At 35.2% G+C, this 21,337-nt stretch overlaps 1 protein-coding gene across 3 annotated transcripts in view; it reads right to left on the reverse strand.

Moving 5' to 3' along the window:
• The window catches only part of LOC149839685 (SET domain-containing protein), a 107,573-nt gene that overhangs the window by 85,777 nt on the left and 459 nt on the right, over positions 1-21,337 (reverse strand). For all 3 annotated transcript variants that reach the window (XR_016431342.1, XM_090002747.1, XM_090002746.1), the window contains exons 3-6: positions 20,454-20,517; positions 20,260-20,370; positions 20,097-20,156; positions 12,313-12,420 (exon numbers count right to left, since the gene is read on the reverse strand). Coding sequence is in view for 2 of the 3 variants with exons in the window: in XM_090002747.1 (XP_089858873.1) it covers positions 12,313-12,420; positions 20,097-20,156; positions 20,260-20,370; positions 20,454-20,517 (343 nt within the window). In the remaining variant the exon portion in view is untranslated. The remainder of the gene's footprint in view (positions 1-12,312; positions 12,421-20,096; positions 20,157-20,259; positions 20,371-20,453; positions 20,518-21,337) is intronic.

Consider the following 21,337-nt stretch of genomic DNA (forward strand, 5'->3'; position numbering starts at 1 on the left):
GTTGTAAAATTTCAGTGAACATGCAACACATGATTTTTAAACATGTTCACAATATATATTCAAAACACACAAAATAAATGCACATTAAGCCAAGTACATACGCATTCAAATAGATGCTTGCAGGCCATACCATTCATGATCAATTCCATGTATATAACCAACTAAACATGCATATGATCAGTCATGCAAACATTAAATTAGTTTCGGGTTCATGTGTATGACATGCACAATTGCAAACGGATCCATTTAGGATCATATTTATGTATCATCTTAAAAAGAATACATAATCTAATCAGATGTATGTACATAATCAATTTCATATACTCAAATCAACTATGAAGTAAATTTACCATTGTTGGTCTGGTTCATATACATACTCAGAATTATGTACATGTATCGACAAGTACAATCCACGGATCAGATTCATGTATCATTACCATGCTCACTAAACACCCGAGTGGTGCCACCGCTCAGGCAGGGTAGCAGCATTGAGGCGGTGTCGCTACTGCCAAAAAGGAGAGAGGAAGAAGAATATGAGGGGGGGAGGGAACATACCTCCTCTGACGAGGGAGAGAGACGTCGTTGGGACAGGGTGCGCCGACGAGAGGAAGAAAAAGGCAAGGGGGTGAAAGAGAGAGTCGAGGAGCAGGAGGCTCGGGTGAGTCGGCGTGCGAGAGTTCCAGGCGAGGGAGGGTTCAGGGTTGAGGTCTCTGGCAAGGGGTGTCGGGGTCCGAGGAGGGTGTCGGGGTTCTGACGAGGGAAAGGGAGTCGGGGGATTTTGGGTGTTTTAAATAGAATACGGGGGGGGGGGGGGGGGTCTGTGACCCAGATCTAACATGGATCCAAATAAATACTTTTTTTTTTAAACAAAAACTTGAGTCTTACATAAGTGTTCTGATGCATATTGGTAGATACTTGAAAAATTCAACTTCTAAAGGATTATTCTTATCTTCTTCTTCTGCTCTTAATTTAATTGCATACTTTGACTCTGATTGGGGGGGAGACCCTAATGAACGACTCTCAATTACTGGTTTCTGTGTTTTTGCAAGAGATTCTTTGGTATCTTGAAAATGTAAGAAGCAACATAAGGTATCTCTATCCTCTACAAAAACCGAATATTGAGTCATGGCTACTACTATAACTGAAATTGTATGGTTGAAGTGTTTGCTTAAGGATATGGGAGTGATTGTGACAGGACCATTGAAACTATGCTGTGACAATAAGAGTGTCATTTATATTGCTGAAATCATATTTTTCATGAGCGCACTAAACACATAGAGATGGATTGTCAGTACGTTAGAGAATAATTTTTGAAGACCATTTCACTGTCAAAGCTTGCAGACTTCTTCACAAAATCCTTGTCTTCCCCAAGGTTTTATTTCTTATTAGATAAACTTTCGGTGATCCCACCGTAAGTTTGAGGAGGAGTGTTAATGTAAACATATATGTATTTTTATACATATATAGTTTGGGGGTAACTGTGTCTTTTCACATATATATTCAAAATAAGTGTATTTTCATTTCTTTTTTTATTTTTTTATTGTAATTATTCCCAGCCTAGATGGGATTTTTGAGAATTAGGTAGGGAGTCATTGGACCCTGCCCAACGGCTCTCTATGAGCTTTCACATGTATATAAAGGGGTCTGCCCCCTCTCCCTACGTATGTAACTCAAAAGAGTTGTTCCCTAATAACATTGTTTATTTTTTATGAGTGTTTTCAGCCCTTAAGTGGCTTATTCTTGTGTTTACTTGTGTTAACCCATAAGAGGTCATATTCTCAAGTATTCTCTTGCCCCATAAGTGGCTCTCTAAAGCATTATCAGTCAGTTCATGACACAAAGATGTAGTCAAGTCCACAGCAAGAATGGAGGACTGACGGTCAACTGAATCCAACTTTAGGAGTCAGGGCTTTTACTTCAACATGAAGTGATATAACCAATCATGTGAATACCTGATGAGCCTTGGAATACAATGATTACTTAAAAGCTAGCCTAGATATTTTAAAGATACTAGAAAAATCAGATATCTCAGACAGAAACCCTAAACTAAAAATATCATTCTTGGGGACTACTGCATTTCATATGCTCAAGCATTCGGCAATAACGAAAAATTAGTTAGACGATAGGTGAAGCATTATACATCAAGCCAAAAGACAGATATCACATATCTGAACAAGGACTACAGTAGGGGGGTGCTTCCGCTCTCCTCTTAACTAGAAAAAGCTGATTTCTGTGTCCAAATCTGTAACATTTCAGACGGTACATATATGTATGTGTATGGATTTACATCACTTGTACCAAACAATTACATATTAAAATGAATTTTGAACATCAGTTCCATAGACACAACATATGCTAAACCAGTAAGAGTGACTACTTATAAATGGTGCATTCAATTATATCAAATTACTACTGAAACAACCCAATGATGCTAATTAATAATGAAAAATAAGTTCTCCATCAATGCATTCATAGTGGATTTATGGAAATCATTCCCTGGTGGCCTTGTTATGTTTGAGAAAGATATTCATCAAGGTGCTATCATGTTAGATTGTATTTTAGGGATAAAATGTATTTTTATTTTATTTTTTTCTTTTAAATGTATTTTATCTTTTAGAAAACAAAATGTCATAGAAAGGCATTTGTGTCCTTTATGTTCTAGCCGTTGGGCTAGTCCAACGGGCTAGTTGAGCTCACTCTCTCCTCTACTTGCTTGTGTATATATATGGGGTTTCCCCCCTCTTTTTAGTATGCTTCTCTTAAGCATTTTTATTAATAAAATTTATATTTTTTATGCTCTTGATGTGTGCCCTTAGTGGCCTATGTGCGCCTGCCCTTTGTGGATTTTGAAATATTGTGATTCTTTTTTATTTAGCCTTAGTGGCTTGTGCCCCTGGAGGCTGCTGTATTTTTGTGCTCTTTGATTCCATTACATGGTATCAGCGCCAATAGGATTTTTTGGTCCTATTTGCTTTGTTTTTTAAAGAGTGACTCATCTTGGTGTGTGCTCTTGACCAGAGTTACCGGAAGCTTCATAGATAGGTGGGAAGTGCACTACCCCAAAACTCGCTTTGGAAGCATGAAACTCCCCGCGTTCGAAACTTGATAGGAATCTCGATTCTCCCACCCTTCTCCTATGTTTTCCACACGTTTCTTCCCTACTTCCCTACATGATTCCTATACACTTCTCTCATGCTTCTTTTTATGTTTTCCATGTGCTTCCTTTCACACTTCCCCCTCACTTCTCATGTACTTTCTTTAAATTGCCAACCACCATTTTTAGATTTTGAGAAGAATTTAATTCTTACACTAAGAAATCACAAAGTTTAAGAATAATCATTTTTATTTTAGTTTTTATTTCTTTCTCCTTTGATTTGTATTTTGCTTCCCATTTGATCTCATATCACTTTCTCTTTTATTCTTATTTTGCTTTTAAATTGATTCCTCGCTTCCAGCTTATAAATTTTAAAATATCTTGCTTTTTACTTCCGCTTCTCGTTTTGTTTCCCGCTTCCGCTTCCTAGTATGGTAACTTTGTTCTTGACTATTCTTTCTCGGTTCGTGTGAAATATTCTTGTGTCCATCATCACCATGGCCGAAGGAGAATCAAAGATCGAGCTTTCCTTCAAGTTAAATGGCTCAAACTACTTGATGTGGGCCACGACAATGAAAAACCACCTTAAGGGCAAGTTATGGGGATATGGAAGTGGAACTACTCCCGAACCCCAACTGAAGCCCACATAAATGGAAGGTGACCAAGTCAAAACCATTGATTCGTGAATATCAATAAAAAATAGAGGATTGGGAAAGTGAACATGCTAAAATCTTGGCATGGTTCGTGAATAATGTAGAACTAAAGATTTATGTTAACCTTGCCAAATTTAAAAAGGCAAGTGAAGCATGGATATTCTTGAAGGGTATGTACACTAAAAAGGACCTTGCCCGCCAATATTTTTTGCAAGAGAGGATTTGGAAAAACTAATCAAGGAGACATGAGTATATGTGATTACTATAGTGCCTTATCCCCTTTGTGGGATGAGCTTGCTCTTTTTGAACCTCAATGGGAAGGAGACACTATTGAACTAAGGCAAGGAGTCAAGACAAATGTAAAAGAATACTTTTTTCAATTTCTTCATGGTCTTCGCCCAAAAATTTAAGCAAGTTCGGGCATCCTTCATAGATCTTTTATGCCTCCTCTAAATGAGGAACTTACAAAAATTTGCTGAGAAAAAACTCGACTTGTCATGACTAAGGAAGGGGATGAAGTGCACGCAATGTCAAGATCAGGGAACAACTTGAAGACCTCCAAATCTCCACACTTTGGAAGGCAAAACAATGGAGTGACGAAAATCATTTGCCATTTTTGCAATGAGTTGGGGCATATCAAACCGGATTGCCCTAAGCTAAAGAGAAAAGTGGATTTAGTTAGAGAGAAACCTACCAAACTGAGTGATGATGCAAACTCGAAAGGAGGTTATCTTGAGGACCTATCCATCGCTCAATTGGCAGAGGCTCTACAACAATTTTTGAAGTCGAACACTTCTTCTACATCCGGTGTCATGGTTTCATCCTCTTCTCCTCTCGGTATGTATTCTTGGATACTTGACTCAGGTGTTTCCTTTCATATGACACCTAATGCATCTCTTCTATCTAAAAAGTACACCAACTCCTACTCATCTTTTGTTTCAACCACGGATGGAACTTCTTTAAAAATCAAAGGCATTGAAAATTTAGAAAAGGTTTTGAAGGACACTAAAGATTTTTTTGTTCCCAAAATTAAGTTTAATTTTTTTTTCAGTTTCTCAAATTTCAAACCATGGTTGTAAAATCTCCTTCTCATCTAAGGGTTGCTCTGTGCATGATATCCAGTCAGGAAAGCTGATCGGGGAAGACCATAGGAAAGGAAATCTCTATTACATGAATTTTTTGTCTCTTATAAATCCTTTTGTAACTTCAAAGTTGTAATGATTGCATTCTTGAAAAAGGATTTATTTGTAATGATTACATTCTTGAAAGTTGTATTTCTTTCCTTCTTTGAAAAAAAATTATAATGAAAAAAGATTTATTTGTAATGATTGCATTCTTGAAAAAATACAGTCTTTCCTTTACAAATAGCATTTTTATTTCCAAAAGACCCTTTAAGTTAGTGCACTTAGACGTATGGGGACCCTCTCCCGTCATGTCAAAAGGAGGGCATTTATATTATGTTATTTTTATTGATGATTATTCTAGATATGTATTGATATACTTAGATTTAAATCAGATATTTTCTCTCATTTTAAAGAATTTCACATGTTAGTTAAAAATCAATTTCAAACCAATATTTCTATCCTTCGTTCTAATTCGGGTGGAGAATATATGTCATGATTTTTAAAACTATTTAAAACAAAACGAATTTTTGTATTAAAGATCTTGTCAAAAAATGTTCCAACAAAACGGCCTTGCAGAAAGAAAACAATCACATAATTGAAACAACTAGAACCTTAGTTCAAAAAATGTCTCGAATTTTTTTGGGGTCGAAGTCGTGCTTACTGCTATCTCCTTAATAAATAGGATGACTTCCTCTTCACTCAAGAACATTTCACACCTATGAAAAAATTGTTTAACATAACCCCTCGTTTTAAAAGATTAAGAGTTTTTTGTGTAAGTGCCTTGTTTTTTTTTTCAAGGGAATAATAAAATCTCACCAAAAGTGATTGAATGTGCTTTTATCGGTTATGGAGAAAATAAAAAAGGATATAGATGTTATGACTTGAAAAATGATAAATTATAGGTTTCTAGAAATGTCACTTTTTTGGAAGAGGAAAATGGATTGGATATAAATAAACCTAAGGAGGAAGTAGATTATTCTTTCTTATTTAATCTCTTACCTAAGGAAAGAAGTGAAGTATCTACTTTAAATGATTTTGATAATGATGAAAGCCTTGATAATGATATTTTTAATGATATGGTTAGCAATGATTCTCTTGATAACTTCAATTATGAGACATCTCATGATCTTTGTGTCTACACCTGGCATGAGAATAAGGATCATCCATGTGCTCTTGAAAAATATTGACAAGGTCAATCATTAGAAGAACCTTCTCCCATAGAAGAACCTACTCCTTTAGAAAGGTCACCTTAGAAAATCACAATGAACTCCTAGACCACCTCTTAGGTTTATATCCTAGAAGTCTTTTTTCGAGATTATTTAATGGCCACCCATGCTTACCATAAACCCTCAAACTATAGTGAAGCAAAGAACCATCATCATTGGATAGATGCAATGAAATTAGAGCTAGATGTCTTTCATAAAGCTAACACCTTGGAAATTGTAACTTTGTCATTTGGAAAAAAGGTCATAGGTTGTAGGTGGGTATTTAAAGTTAAAATCAAAAGTGATAACTTACTAGAAAGGTATAAAGCTAGGTTTTGCCAAAGGCTACTCACAAGAATATGGGATTGACTATGAAACCTTTGCCCTAGTTGCTAGGATGACTAGTGTTAGGACCCTTATAGCCATTTTCTATTAAACAATGGCTCATTTATCAGTTAGATGTTAAGAATGCATTTCTCAATGATGACCTTAGTGAAGAAGTGTTTACGGATCCTCCTCCCGGGTATGACATTGAGAAAGATAAGGTCTTTAAGCTTCAGAAAGCTTTGTATGGTCTTAAAGAGGCTCCCAAGGTTTGGTATGATCGCTTTAGCAAGGTAATGATTGATATTGGACTTGTTTCTTGCTATACTGACACTACTCTTTTTGTTAAGAATGTAAACGCTGGTATAATAATTTTATTGTTATATGCAGATGATATGATTATCATTGGAAATGATAAAAAGGGCATTTGATATGTCTGATCTTGGTTTTCTAAGATATTTTCTAGGAATTGAGGTTGTCTATTCCCCAAGAGAATATGTGTTATCTCAAATGAAGTTGGCATTTAATATTATTATTAAGTGAGGTTTGTCAAATGATAAGATTGTAGATATTCCTGAAGTCATCAATGACAAGATGAAGGCCATTGATGGCACTCTTTTAGAACACCCTACTCCTTATCATTAGTTGATTGGATCTCTCACGTAATTATTGATCACTAGACTATACATAGCCCATGTTGTTCACAATGCAAGTCAATTCCAGCATTCGCCCACAACGGTGCACATGAGTATTGTAATGAGAATTGTCAGATACTGAAAGGGCACTATAACTAAAGGGCTTTTTCTATCATCTTCTTCATCCTTGAATTTAATTGCTTATACTGATTTTGATTTGGAGGAAAATCTTAATTATTGTATTTCTACAAGTTATTGTGTCTTTCTTAGAGGTATAAAAAGCAACAAAAGGTGTTGCTTTTCTCGAGCAATAGAGACCATGACCATGGAGATCGTATGGTTAAGAAGTCTTTTAAAAGATACGGGTGTAAACATCTCTACTCTATTGAAGATGTGTTGCGACAACAAGAGTATCATTTACATTGTGAGCAATCACACCTTCCACAAGCCTACAAAGCATGTTCGGGAAGAATTTATCAAAGGGACTATTGAGCTACTTTATGTGACATCCGAATATAAACTTGTTAACTTCTTCACCAAAGCATTGTCATCGCCTCATTTTTTCTTTCTTTTTAGCAAACGGTTAGTGATTTTCACGTCAGTTTAAAGGGGGTGTTAAATATATATATATATATATATATATATATATATATATATATACTTTATTTGTAATGTGTATATATACATTTACATGTATATATATACATGTATTTTTAAGTTAGACTGTATTTTAGGGATAAGATATGTATTTTATCTCCTAGGACAAACATGCCATAGAAGGGCATTTTGTCATTTATGTTCTAGCCTTGGGCTAGTCCCAACTAGCCCAACCGCTGGCTAGTTGAGCTCGCTCTCTCCTCTAATCTCTTGTGTATATATATGGGGTTTCCACCCTCTTTTTAGTATGCTTCTCTTAAGCATTTTCATTAATAAAATTTATATTTTTATGCTCTTGGTGTGTACCCTTAGTGGTCAATGTGATCTTGCCCTTTGTGGGTTTTGTAATATTGTGATTCTTTTTTATTTAACCTTAGGGGCTTGTGTACTTTGCCCTTGGTGGTGGTTGCATTTTTTTGTTCTTTGATTCCATTACAGCTATATGATGAAATCTAAGTAGTCAAAATGGGTAGGCAGTGCCTAGGCAGTGAGCCCCTAAAAAGACTAGTCAAGGACTAGATGGGACCCCAATTTAAAAAATTAAAAAATATGCAAAATATGCAAATAAATTGCTAAAATTAATAACAAACATATATGCAATATAAAATCAATCAACAATAAGCAATAGATAAAAAATAACATGTCATCGAACACTGTAAAATTGTTATATTGCATAACCTACTCAAAAAATTAAGAATTGAATAAACAAACCACACAATTGTCAATATAGATAAAAGCTAAATAATTTAAAATTAATTAAAGTCTTAACATTAAGTTCACATCCAAGTCATACTAAAATGTCATATCTGACAGGAATAATAGTTCAGCGTAACTAAATCATCACATTTTACTAAAGTCTCATATGTCAATCTTAATAGAATCATCCTTTTATTGAAACATGCACTTAGAGAAAAATGACATGTAAAAACAGAAAAAACATATTACAGTCATATACTAAGTTACAAACATAAAATTCATTACAGACCTTAATAGAACATGTATTCATGCTTTTACTGAAACATAATATATAAAAACAGAAAAAATCAGAATAGACATACTCGAACACGAAACCCATGCTTAGGAACGGACTCAACTAGCTGTTTGGGGTATAAAAAATACATAGCATAACAAAACCCTGAAAAATCTCAGTTGTTTCTATGTTTCGCTCCTTCGCGTACCCTCAGAACAACTAATATCAAAACAAAGTTATCATGTTCATTTGACTTATTTTGACTTGCACACCATGAAAGGAACGATGCATGTATTAGTTTGGGTTCTGAATTATGCGCATTTTGCACACTCTTCAGAGACATCTGATAATATTGGAACGATACAGAAACAAGATTAACATGCTTATTTTTACTTATGTTAAATTGCATATCATGTATGAAATAAAGCATCTGTTAGTTTTGTTCTAAATTGTTACTTGTGCATCTACCTATTTTTTATGGGTACAAGTGATGATTAGGTCGATACCAGTATTGTTAAAAACGCGCCTCAAGGTGCAAAAAGCGCGCCTCACCTCAAGGCAAGGGCCTTTGTGCCTTGAAGCACGGTTGTAAAACGTAAAAGCATGGAGGCGTACGCCTCATGCGCCTTGAGGCGAGGCGCACCTCACCGTGAGGCGTGCACGCCTTATTTTGTTGGTCAAATGAGGGTCAAAGCCCTCATTTGACCAACATTAACATGTCACCCCCGGCCCTAATAAGGGTCGGGAGCCCTAATTTCTCTCTCGCATCCCCTCTCGCCCTCTCTCTGTCAGTCTCTCCCTCTCTCTTGTCTCTCACAGTCCCTCTCTCTTGTCTCTCACACTCTCCCTTCTCGGCCTCCTTCTCGCCAGAAGTAGCTGCGACGCCAGCAACCCTTGCCAGACACCAGGTAACCCCGACCCCTCTCTTCAATCTCTCCAGCAGACACGAAAAAGCTTTAATGCAATACATGTCCTCAATCATCTTAGAGATGTTCTTTTCTTTTTCTTTTTTTTTGTTAACAACGATAGCACACGCAGCTCAGGTGACAATACTCAGCCTACAACAGTAGGCAGAATTTAAAACTTGCTAAAAGGACTGTGGAATTGTTGCTTCACACCCGAGGAAAACCTGGGTTTAAATGGACGCTTCTGTACAATAAAGCAGACTTTGTCACAGGCATATACAGTGGTAAGCAAACTTTGTCCCCATTGGTGTTTCTTGGCCTAAAATCTAGCTTGCGGAGAAAACATATACAGTGGTAAGCAGAAACCACATAAAGAGGCTTGAAGGCTTCAATATCGTGACCAAATTGCCAAAAGAAGATGGCTGGTTTTCAGAGCCAACATTCATTTTAAATCAACAACCAACAAGATCCGAGATGTCTGCTAGCATTCTCCTTGTTAATATGCACCAAAGGCATTTTTCTTTTTGGCTAGGCCACAGGAAACCACACCCCCCTCCCCCCTTTCCAAATCACCGACTGCACATTTGCAGCTCTCCACTTGGTAAAACCCTTGAGGTCCCCCTTGCCCATCGAGCAGTACACCCAATTTCGACCTTGAGGCAAAGGATGCCCCCAGCAAAGCTGAAGCTGGGTGCACATCCAGGTGGGCAAGGGGGACCCAGGGTTTTATGCTAACGTTGAAAGAACACAGTTAATAAGGCGGGTTTTCCCAGTTATTAAAAAAATCAAAAATATCAAAAAACAGTGGTATATGGTATTATGTTGACAAGTTTTTATATTCCCCACCAAAACTTTGATAATTTTTTATAGTTTTTTTAAGTTTAAAAAAAAATTTGAGGCTTACGCTTTGCGCCTCGAGGCTTACGCCTCGCCTCAGATTTTGGTGGAGCGTCTCGCTACGCCTCAACGCTTTTCACAACACTGGTATGGAGTTTCAAATCTGTTGTGTAAAGAAAAGGTTTCGCAAGTAATGCGCCCCAAGGTCTGTTGACTTGTTATTTCAAAAATATCATTTTCTGCTGAATTATTATTTAAAACTCTAATAAAAGAATGATTACAAGGCTTTCAAAAAAAATTTAAAAAGTTACAAGTCTGGGATTTTGGGGGCGTTACATATACCATGTCGCGAAGTGGCATGGAACCCCAAACACAAATGAAAGACAAATAAAGAGGAACAGAAGCATAATCATAATTCATTTAACCATGGAAAAGAAATAACATATTTAGACATTCACAAGAATACCATCAAATAAAATAAATATTTGTTTATATATAATAAAATAAACAATTACACATGAACCTCACTAAAAAACACTCCCATACACACACAATATGTACATTCATCCTCTCTCAAGAAGCATAATGAGGCATAAGCCTCATATATATACAAACAGCCACATACTAACCGTTAGAAAAGTCTAAAGGCTAGTTTGACCCAACATCTAGCTGGGCCAGCTTACAAAAACCAATAAAATAATAAATGTAAAAAAGCAAAAATACAAAAAATAAAAATGTAGAAAAAGAACCTTAATCTAGCCTATAAGTGTACAATAAGTATACTTATCCTAGAATACCTAAAAGGTATACCCAAAGTATACCTTGAATGCAACTCAAATTAAATGTAGAATAATACACATAAAAAGAAAGAAAGAAAATGCCTAGAGTACACTTAGGTGTACTTTGGTATATACAAGCCAAATACAATAACATAGGGAAAGGTTACATACATCTTAACAGAAAGATGCATGAACACAATATTTGTCACCACGAGCACTCGATTAACAATGGAAGGGAAAATAATGCCACCTATCACGAGCTAGTCCACCAAGGATCAAGATCCAATGGAACTGATACCATATAATGAAATAGGCTTAAGAATACAAAACATCACAAACCCACAAAAGGGAAAACTCACAAGCCAACAAAGGCAATGAGCAAGCCACTAAGGACACACACAAGGGCAGACACATAAAAAATAATGATTTTATTAATGATAAATGCATAATGTACAAAAGGGACTAAGTCCCATATAAATACAAATGAGTGAAGACGATTAACCGTTAGGTAGCTCTAATTGCTAGCATGAAAATGCCTTTAGTGGGTAGCAGCACAACAAAAGGAAAAAAATAAAAATAACTTATATACAAAAGACAAAAAACCTCTTAAAGAAAAAGTCATACAAAAGACAAGGAACAAAACAAAAGGATAAAAGGACTTGATTAACCCAACATCTTTCTAATATTCCAACAGTGTATACACACACACACACAGATATATATATATATATATATATATATATATATGAACAAGCTAAATATCCTCTACATGTTCAACTCCAACCAACAAAAAATGATGAGCTATTTGCAAATGACTTATTGAGGTAATAAGTTAAACTATTTAATGTTTTAGTCTAAAGCATGGAAGCATATTTTCCCTGCATAACAACAGTCCATCCAAACTCAAGGGTTGAATAGATTAACAATCTCCTACCGTGAACTTAATACACCTTAGATAACTTTTCAAATCTTTAGTTAGAAGATTCTATATTTTGTGGTGATCAACTGCTCACAGAAACCACAATGGTGTGGTAACTATTAATTCTGATAGAATAACTGTGAATATTTACAAGTGCATAACTATAGTTATAAAGGACACAAATGTATAGATCCATCCACAAGTACATACCGATGCCAGTGCTAAAAATTCCTTCTTAATGGAATCTTGATGCTGTACACTTTCGTGAAATATGGAACTTGGTTGAAGCAACTCCAGTTCTTGCTTATTCCAAAAGATCTGAAAGAATTACACATCTCAATGAAAATATTAACTGGAATGCTGAGTTAATTGATTTAATTTCATGTACAGCTGCCAATCGAAAAAAAAAAAAAAGTTCAAGCACAATTCATTATCTAACATAAATTCACACGTACACACAAAAAGCACTTGTTCAGAAAGCCCAAATGTAACTAAGATAAAATTGGTGTTACTTCGCATCAAAGATGAAAGAACTGGATGGACACCAAAGACAAGTTCTATGCATCAGCATTAGGAGGTTTTACATGTGCAGCAAACTTGTAAAATAAAAAAATAAAAAAACTTTAACAAGAGAATAGAACAAAATCAAGAATATATATGAGTTCAAGGGGTTGGAAAACCTTCAGCAAGAAAACACTGTAACAGATAAAAGAAATAATACAAAGGAAATTTCATATCAACAGCCAAAGCCTTGAATTCATGAACTATATCATTTGCAGCCTTCTCACTCATTTCAGAGAGCAGTTTTGTCTAATAACATGCAAAAAAGAAGTGAAAAAGAAATAAGTGCAACTAAAACAGTCTTTTCAACTTTCAAGAAATAGGAGGATGCAAAATCTCAAATGCCTGGTAGCAAGTGATGTAAACAAAAACTTATGTGTCCTGCAGCCAGAAGCTATATGCCTCATCTTCAAATTCTCTCAACATGCACATAAAATTGATTAGAGCAGATAATCCAAGAGCATAACCAATTAAATATGGCATATAACTGTTAAGATGTATAGATATGTTATATATATGAGCATATACATATATATAAGTATGTATATCATGTTTTGTAATAGGTTATGCCATCTAGGGGCATTTTGTTCTTTTTGTATAATTGTAACAGGTCCAGCCCATTAGGGGCAGATTTGACTTTTTTATTTTTCTTTAATTTTTCCCCTTTTGTCATTCATTTTAAGATAAGGGGTTTTATGGTCAAAAGACCATATAGTTGTTGAGAGCTCTGGCTCTATTAGGCTCTATTAGGCTCTCTTAGCCGTTTTGCTTTGTCTATAAAAGGGATCTCTTGTCCCTACTTTATATATGTTTTTCCTAAGCATTTCATGGTGAATAAGGACTTATTTTTAATTGTTGTGCTATCATGCTAGCCCATTGGTGGCTTTAGTGTGTACTTTGAACTTGTGTATTTGCCATTAAGTGGCTTGTGTATTGTCCCTTGGTGGACTAGTGCTTGTGCAACATTTTTTCTTATACATATTTTGTTTATTTCTGTATTTTATACGTTTGGATTTGACTAACGGTGACATATTGTTAGTATTTTGTGTCTTTTCAAGTTTCAGTGGTTCCCACCACCAAACTCTTTTTTTTCAAGGATTTGGTGTTCGAGGTACGCTCCATTTTCACAATGCAACTCCTACAACGACGATCGAAAGTCCTTGACCTAGCAGATCCCTGCTCAATGGAGGAGGCAAGTTTGAGGGAGGGTGTTAAAATATTGTCTCTTTTATATATATATTCATATATATATAGAAAGATACATATACATATATATATATAATATATATGTATATGTATCTATCTAGGTATATATATATAAATATATATCTCAAACCCGATAAAGGTATTTATGTAAATTCATATGTTTTACGCATATTCTAATTTGAGAATATGTTGTATTTGTTTTTTTATTTACTTTTTGTATTTCTCCTTTTTTTTGTCCTTTTCTTCTCATTTAATGAGATGTCACATGGGGGGCCTCCAACACATAGGTAGGATCACCCTCCAACGGTTACTTTTCTAACCGTTGGAGGGGCTCCAACATATGTATTGGAGCCCCCCCCATTGCTCCATTGTAGTATAAATAGGGGTGACCCCCTTGAGCTTTTCTCATGCTTTTGTAAAGCCCCTTTTGGGATTTCATATAGTGAAGATTATGTTTTTTCATGCCTTTGTGCATGTGTATTCGTGCTTTTGTGCACTTGTGAGTGTTCTCCTTTGTGCCTTCGTGCACTCTTTGTGTTTCAAACTTTCAAGCTTTGTGTTTATACACAAAGTCTCTTTTTATAGAGACTTTTACACCTTTATCTTTAAATTCATGTTTTTAAAGTTTTAAATTCATATTAGTTTTTAAAAAGTGTATGGATGGGTTGGACCCATGATCCAAATCCATATCTAATTCCAATTGGATCTCAACCTAGACCAGATACTAATCAATATGGATCCTAGACTGGGTCCAGATCCATATTAGCATTGGTCTAATGGAGCGAGTCGAGTCTGATCCAAACTGAAAAAGACCCAAAAATAGAAGTCGGTGAATTTAGCAAAATGCATTTTTTGAACCAACTGATATCCGATTTCGATAAAACAGATCTCCTACGAGATCTATGTTGCAAAACGGATCTAACTATGGTCTTAGATCTATTTCGCTCAAATTTAATCGTTAAAAGTAAATAAATTCAAAAAAAATCATATCATATAGAGATCTTGTTGATGGGCGCTGGACCATGCCCTGACCCATGTTGACGCCAGCCAATGTTTAAGTATTTTCCATAATTTTATCATATTAAATATAAATATTTAATTTAAAATTATATTTTTGAGCTTAAAAAAAATTTAAAAAATTACAAGATATACCACCAGGATCAAACCCAAAGGTCTGATTAATACATGGACCCGGGTATAGTTTGTGAAATTTTATATCAAACTCGGACCCGACCCGAGTTCCGATTAAGACCCATAATTTTTTAATATAAAAATGATAAAAAAATATTATTTTACCAAGTATGGTTCATGTAGTTCTTATTGGATCCAGGTATGGTTTCTCTTATAGTAGACCCAAGTCCGGATGTGATACCATACCCGAAAATCTGGTCCAAATCTGGTTTCACCTGAGTCTGAACCAAACCTGACCCATTGACACCCCTACTTATAATCAATTGATAGACTTGAGCTATTTTGATCGGGCATATTCATTTCGAAGAGCTTTGTGCATACTTGCATCGCTCATAGAGTGACCAGTAAGGTGGTCATCGTCGCGCACTCAATTTCGAAGGATTTGAAGCGCGATATGTCGATTTCAAAAAGAATTATTTTTTAGTTTATTATATAGTTGTTTTTTCTTATCTTGCGCTACTCATTGTTGTGATACTTGAGCTTCAACGCCTTGATACTTACGCCTCGCTTCATCGAGGTTATAACGCTTCACCTCACATCGACTCCTTTAGCAACCTTGATTAATATCATGGAGGACCAGGAAGCAACAAAGGATTGTTTTATCCACTACTGAGGCAGAATATCATGCAATGGCTCAAGTGACTACATAAATCGTTTGGTCGAGGTAGTTTTTGCAGGACATGGGAGTAAACATAGTCACGACAACTACTTTGCATTACAACAATCGGAGTGCTATCTATATCGCCAAAAATCCAGAATTTCATAAGAGGACTAAGCACATTAAGATAGATTGTCACTTTACTCATCGGCATATCTGGATGGAGTTATATCCTTGGCACACATTGGAACTCAGAACTAGATAGCTGATTGTTTTACGAAAAATTTACCGTTGAAGGCTTTCCAATTATTCATGTTCAAGTTTGGGTTGATTGTGTTCTCATCACCTCAAGGAGTATTGAGGAAATGCCATATTTCCATTATATGTAATACCCTCCAATGTATCTTTTTGTACATATATTCCATATTAGGGGTAATACTGCAAACTAGCATATGCCAACTACTCCATTACCTTTTGTCTTGTGGTGGGCTTTATGGGGGTCGACCCCCCTTTTTAATAAGTTGTCAACCTAAATCCAAACTAATGAAGTTTTCTCCAAGTTATTGTCCTCCATTGTTGTTGTGATTTCTTCTACATTTGATTCAATAGTAATAAGTCAAAAATAAAAGAGTAATCAACTTTCTCCTTAGGCTCATTTTGATCAAATCCATTTTGATTTTTTAGAAATGTCATATTTCTTAAAATGTATAGTTTGTCATTTTTGAAATCATAATATCTATATCCTTTTTTATTTTCATCATACCCTATGAAAGCACATTCAAGAGTTTTTGGTGAAAGTTTATCCTTTGGAAAAGAACAAAACATTTGCCCTGAAATACCCTTAATCTTTTGAATGTGGGGATAACTTAAACAATTTTTTAAAAGGTAAAATATTTTAGAGAAGAAGGCATTCTATTGATAAGATATTTAGCGGTAAGAGCAACTTTGGCCCAAAAACATTTAGGAACATTTTTGGAAATGAGAAGGGTCCTAATTGTTTCAACAATGTGCCTATGTTTTCTTTCCGCAAAACCATTTTGTTGGAAAGTTTTTGTACAAAATCTTTGGTGAATAATTCTATTTTGTTTAAAATAATTTTGAAACTCATTTTACATATATTCACCACCCGAATCGGATCTAAAAATGGATATATTAGTTTGAAATTGGTTTTTGATAAGGATATGAAATTCTTTAAAGATGGAAAAGACATCAGATTTGAACCTAAGGAAGTACACCCAAGTATGCCTAATATAATCATCAACAAAAACAATATAGTAGGAATAACCTCCTTTTGACATGACCGGTGTCGTTTCCCATACATCTGAATGCACCAATTCAAAAGGTTTTTTACAAACAAAGTTACTATTACGAAAAGGATAAGAATGCATTCTTCCAAGAATATAATCATTGCAAGTAAATTTCTTTTCATTATACTTTTTTTTCAAAAATAAAAAGATATACAATTTAGAGGCACTTGGATGATAAAGTCTTTTGTATCAAGTGATAGCATCGTTAGATTAAACATGATTACAAAAGGATTTGGAATGTAAAGACGAAAAAATCATATAATAGAGGTCTTCTCTCTTATAGCCTTGCCCAATCAGCTTCTCGAACAGGAGATCCTGCACAAAGCAATCCGTATGTGAAAAAAAGACTCTACAACCATGATCGAATATTTGAGAAACCGAGAAAATGTTTAAGTTAAGTTTTGAAATAATTCTAAGTTTTTGAACAAAAAATTCTTTTGATTTGCTCAAAACTTTTTCAAGATTTATGTACCATCGGCGATAGAAATAAAGGATTTAAAAGAGTTGGTGCTTTGTTTGGATAGAGGAGAGACATTCAGAGTCATATGAAAAGAAGCATTTGAATCAAGTATCCAAGAAGACATACCTGAAAGTGGTGAGACTGCAACACCAGAAGTGGATGGGGAAGAGGAGTTGTTCTTTATAAATTGTTCGAGAGCTTTTGTAAGTTGAGTGATGAATTCTTTAATCTCTTTATCCATCTTTGATTCTTTATTTGCTTTGAATGGCTTCTCTCCAACAGAAGTAACTTTCTTCTTAAGCTTGGGACAATTGGGTTTGATATGTCCTGACACATTGCAAAAGTGGCATATAATTTTTCTTCATCCACCATAGTTATTTCTCCCAAAGCAAGGAGGCATATATGCTTTTATGTTGTTCCCCGATCTAGAAACCGCATATACTTCATCAACTTCCTTTTTCATTGAAAGAAGAGTCTCTTTTGGGCAAAGTTTTGCAAGTGCTTCATTTAGAGGAGGAGGAGAGGTTCTATGGAGTAAAGATCTTGCTCAAATTGAGGATGGCAGTTGTGAAGAAATTGAAAGAATTGTTCTCTCTCTATTTGATGTTGCCTCATCTCAATAGCTCCTCCTTCCTATTGAGGTTCAAGAAGAGCAAGTTCATCCCAGAATAGGGATAAGGTACTAAAGTAGTCACGAATATACATATCGCCTTGCTTTGTAGATCTTATTTTTTCTTGCAAGAAGAAATGCCTAGCAAGGTCTTTTTGAGTGAACATATCTTTCATAAAAATCCAAGCTTTGTTGGCTTTTCTAAGTTTTGTAAGATTAAACCAGGCCAATATCTTAGCATGTTTACTTTCACAATCTCCCATTTTGAATTGATACTCTTGGATAGCCATTTCCTTCTCTTCTTCATTTAGAGCTCTCTTGACCTCCTTCCTTTTTTGTGAGTTTTAATGGTGGCTCGGAAATTGTCACTCACATAGCCCCAAAGATTTTTTCCTTTGATGTTGTTCTCCATAGCGGTCATCCACAACATATAGTTGGTTTCATTTAATTTAAATGGAAAAACAATCTTTGCATCTTTGTCGGCCATAATGAGAAAGATCGAGAAGAGAGATGAAGAAAAGAGATTTATTTGAGGAGAACAACCTTCACAAGCACTTCAAACAATAAGGCCCAAGGGGTAAGCACCTAGGTGCTCTAATACCATGTAATGAAACCAAATTGCACAAGTACAATGCCGCTAATGGGCTACAAAGAGTGCACAAACACAAAAGGCTCTAATGGGCAAAATACAATAAGTCACAAAGGCTAGCACAAATAACTCACAAAGAGTATTAGAGAGAGAGAACACACAAAATATAAGAAAATATTTTATATTAAAAATGCTTGAGACAAGAATACCAAAGAGAGGCAAAAGGCCTCTTTAAATAGGCCTTTACAAGGCTGCTCTAAGGGCCATTTACAAGAATGCACTTTCACAAATGTGAAAGGGCCAAAATACAAAAATAACAGTAAAATAAAATAAAAATAAAAAGTAAAATGCTGCCCCATAATGAACAGCTCCTATTACATAATAAGGGAATGACAAAATGCCCCTATAGGACATTACTAATTACAAAGCATGTAAGCATAATATATGTACATATAAATGTATACATATACATAAACAAGTCAATATATATACATATATAAATATGTATATATTTTAACAGGCTCTCTTAGCCCTTTTGCTTTGTCTATAAAAGGGACCTCTTGTCTCTATTTTATGTATGCTTTTCTTAAGCATTTTATGATGAATAAAGACTTATTTTTAATCGATGTGCTCTCTTGTGCTAGCCCATTGGTGGCTTTAGTGTGTATTTTAAACCTTTGTATTTGCCATTAAGTGGCTTGTGTATTGTCCCTTGGTGGACTAGAGCTTGTGCACATTGTTTCTCATTCTTGTATGCCCTTAGTGGCCTTTCATTGTATTCTTCATTGTTTCATTACAATGGCATCAAGAGAAATTTTATACAACTCACTGACATTTCTCAAGTCATAAATTATTGACCCACTTATCAGCAAACCAAAACATTAATCTAATCAGCACATAGACCCAGGTTTGCAACCAATGAATCTCACAGTTATTCTCATGCATGCTGCAATAAGGGGCATACTAACATCTCATTTAGTTAAACCGTTAAAAGAATTGCTGTTGTGCTGATTAGGTTAGTGAAGTTAGCAATATTTGGTGAATTTTTCATGACATGTTCAGCAAGCTTACTTCCACAAGTTTGTGATCCTTAATCATTTATAGATGGTAATGATGTTTTCTTGTTTCCTTCTCAAGAGTTGCAGCACAAGGGGATGAGGTTAATAGCACTAGAAAGGTGCCTGAACAGATGACAAGCTATCCTAGTTCACAAAGATTAGAATGCACAGTTTTATAAAACACATGCATGGTGTCAAGCATAAAAGATAGAGACCATAAATCATAATGAATTTAGACCAGCTAATCAATCTCTTTAACAACCCTAACACTAGAAGAGGAATTTCCATCCCACCTGCCATCGACAAAAAAGTGCAGAAAAATGACGGGCGCTTAATATCACGTCTCCAAGTAATAAACCCTTAGACATTTATAAGAATGCATAACATTTCAGCTTTGATTTGCTTCGACCATACCGTGCAATGCAGCTCACCCATTCGAGGGAGACAAGCAATATACGGTGCCCATTCCGATGCCTGTCAAAAAGTAATATATGAGCTCGAGCCTTTAAATCAGCACAAGCAGGAAAAAAACAATTTACATATCCACTGCAGGCATGAGAGAAAAAGAATAAGATACCCAACCCAGTTTTTCTTCAGCCAAAAGAATTAAAGCAAGTCTTCCAATATTGCTAATACCATCACCCACTAGAGATTCAAACCCTGGAAATACTTTATCGGGCATAATCTGCTGCAGAAAACAAATGATCATCTATTAACCTCTACACATTCAGCTTAGTTAATGAAGCATTCACAATTTGGAAGATAGCTTACAGCACTATAAGGAATCTTCAGGATGCACTCTCCTTCTTCTATGAACCTGGAAGCAAACAGTGACCTGCAAGAAAGACCTGAAACATAAGATTCTCATATCAAATATTGCTCGAATGATAGGGAGGAAAATGCACACTCGCAAGTAGAATAACCTTATGAATATGTGAGTGTTAATCAATGTTCCATGCCATCATATCTATAAATATAGCAAGTCTTATGAAGTTACTGACTTTTCTGCTTTAGGTAACAACCATGGTCAGACAACTTAAAGATGGCATCTTTTCAATTGTAAATTTCTTGGAATATTTTCAGAACTTTCAATTCTCTTAAGTTTCTCACTGAAAGTAAATTAAACAAGTTCAAATATACAAAACGAAAATAATAAATAATGACAAAAAAGGGGTCGGTTACCCTCTTTCTTATATTTCCTTTCTTCCTCATTCTTATACTGTGCAGCTAATTTTTCAAAGCTCCACACAACGGACACTTAACTATTCCCTGATCCATACCTAAAATTAAGATAAGTTTTCCTTGGTTCAAATGTTAATCAAAGATAGAAAGTTTAAGCTCATTAAGATTAGAATTCCTCAGCTACAAATAGATGAAAGGTGTAAGACTTCAATCTGAGTTGTGAGATAATCTGCATATATTCTTTATTTCTTGTTACTTCTTGCTTTTTTATACAATAGAATCTCTAGTTATTTTTAGTTGTTTTAGCTATTTCTAGACAATTGAGTTCTGGTAGCAAATTGTGGGTTTCGGGGACAATCTTCCTGATCCCTACATCACATTACAGCGATCCTGTCTGTAATGATCCTTATCCAGTTAAGCACTATAAAAAGTCTGTATACAGTAGTTTATTTAACAAAATTCGTGACATGAGA

This window comes from Nuphar pumila, chromosome 4 (genome assembly GCF_984573655.1).
Source record: "Nuphar pumila chromosome 4, dmNupPumi1.hap1.1, whole genome shotgun sequence".
In the NCBI taxonomy this organism is placed as follows: domain Eukaryota; kingdom Viridiplantae; phylum Streptophyta; class Magnoliopsida; order Nymphaeales; family Nymphaeaceae; genus Nuphar; species Nuphar pumila.